General features: G+C 37.3%; 1 protein-coding gene across 1 annotated transcript in view; it reads right to left on the reverse strand.

Moving 5' to 3' along the window:
* LOC119586240 (N-alpha-acetyltransferase 25, NatB auxiliary subunit-like) overlaps window positions 1-1,487 on the reverse strand; it is a 20,710-nt gene that overhangs the window by 1,830 nt on the left and 17,393 nt on the right. Inside the window, exons 14-16 of the mRNA XM_037934942.1 lie at window positions 1,334-1,451; window positions 1,024-1,147; window positions 483-757 (exon numbers count right to left, since the gene is read on the reverse strand). Of these exons, the coding sequence (XP_037790870.1) occupies window positions 483-757; window positions 1,024-1,147; window positions 1,334-1,451 (517 nt within the window). The remainder of the gene's footprint in view (window positions 1-482; window positions 758-1,023; window positions 1,148-1,333; window positions 1,452-1,487) is intronic.

A 1,487-nucleotide genomic window follows, 5' to 3' on the forward strand; every position in this document is an offset into this window, starting at 1 on the left:
AAAAGAAAGGCAGAAACTTAAATATGAAGGAAAATAGTCACTGGCTTGATGCATACAAAATGAGACAAACCAAACAATTGGCTTACCCTTTTTCTAAAGATTTACTGAATTTGGTGGTTCACATGGTTTAAACTTTGTCAATACTTTTGTCTGATTTATGAAAAACAGCAAGTATGTCTTAAAAATACGGGGGAAATTAGTTTTTAAATGCAGGTAAAATTTGAGTTTCATGCACACACTTCAGCTAACAAGTGATTTAAAAGACATCTAATATCTAGTTTTCTTTATTATTATCTATTTATTTTATTTATCTTTTTATTCAAAGTCTGACACTGAGTGGAGATTAGCTTTGCCAGGAGAACCTGGATAATCAAAGACCATTATATTCTTCAAAACCAAACCCAAATAAAGAATGTCACACACACACACACCTCTCCCTTCTCCCAAGAAAAAACTTTTATTCAAATACAAAATGGCCTTACCAGTGTGACAGGCTCTTTTCTCTTCTTGTTCTTCTTAGCCACACCTGCTTTAATGGGCTTAAGAAAAACGAAGCAACACCCGAGAAGGATGGCCACAATGCCAAGTGTCTGTGCTAGGTGGTGTAGGTGGGCCAGGGCAGGAGGGTTAACTCCAGGCACTATCTCCAGACAAGAGGTCTGAAGTGCCTCCATGTGGTGCAGGTGTGATGTCACCAGCTCCTCCACCTGCTCTCGGCACTCCTTTATCATCACTCCGCTTGAGTTCTCTGAATCTCCTAGAAATTTAAGTAGGTATGAAGTATGTGTTAAGAATGGGGTTAGTGGCCTTACATACAAGTGTACATTAGAGATACATAACAAAATAAGAGAAAAAATTAATATGTTATCTTTAGGAACATAAACATTTATACAGTGTTTATCATCATTCTCTGCAGATCAATCATCACTTATCAAATACTGAGAAATACAGTAAATATATCCAGGAATCTAAGAAATCCACATCCAAATAAACTTTTTGCCATGATACCTCCCCTGTACATACCTGCTGATCCCTGAACAGTACTGTGTATGTGCTGAAGAATTTGTGCATGTTTGACTAGGATGGGGACATAACCTCCTGACAAAAACAAGTAAACTCTGGACGGATCAGGACCTTGGAGGGGAAGCTGAAAACATGAAGTTGGAGGCAATGAAAATTGGTGACCTCATATCACTTACATTTTTGTGAAATGTTTTTAATTCATTACATGAGCATATACAAAACACACTCTCTTCATCAATATTTAGTTGCTAAATATGGAATAAAACCTAAAATTTAAAGGATCAATTGCTATTGATTTTTGGACATATACTTGTGGAGGTTTGCAATTCCTGTAAGTGCTAGATTCTTTGTATTCCTCCTCCAACTGCGTAGTGAGGTCTGCAAGGTGCATTGTATCTGATGATGCAGTTGCCTCACCATTCACACAGCTGAAATAAAGGAGCTGAATGAGTCTGTGATTTCTT

The sequence above is a fragment of the Penaeus monodon genome, chromosome 21, assembly GCF_015228065.2.
Source record: "Penaeus monodon isolate SGIC_2016 chromosome 21, NSTDA_Pmon_1, whole genome shotgun sequence".
In the NCBI taxonomy this organism is placed as follows: domain Eukaryota; kingdom Metazoa; phylum Arthropoda; class Malacostraca; order Decapoda; family Penaeidae; genus Penaeus; species Penaeus monodon.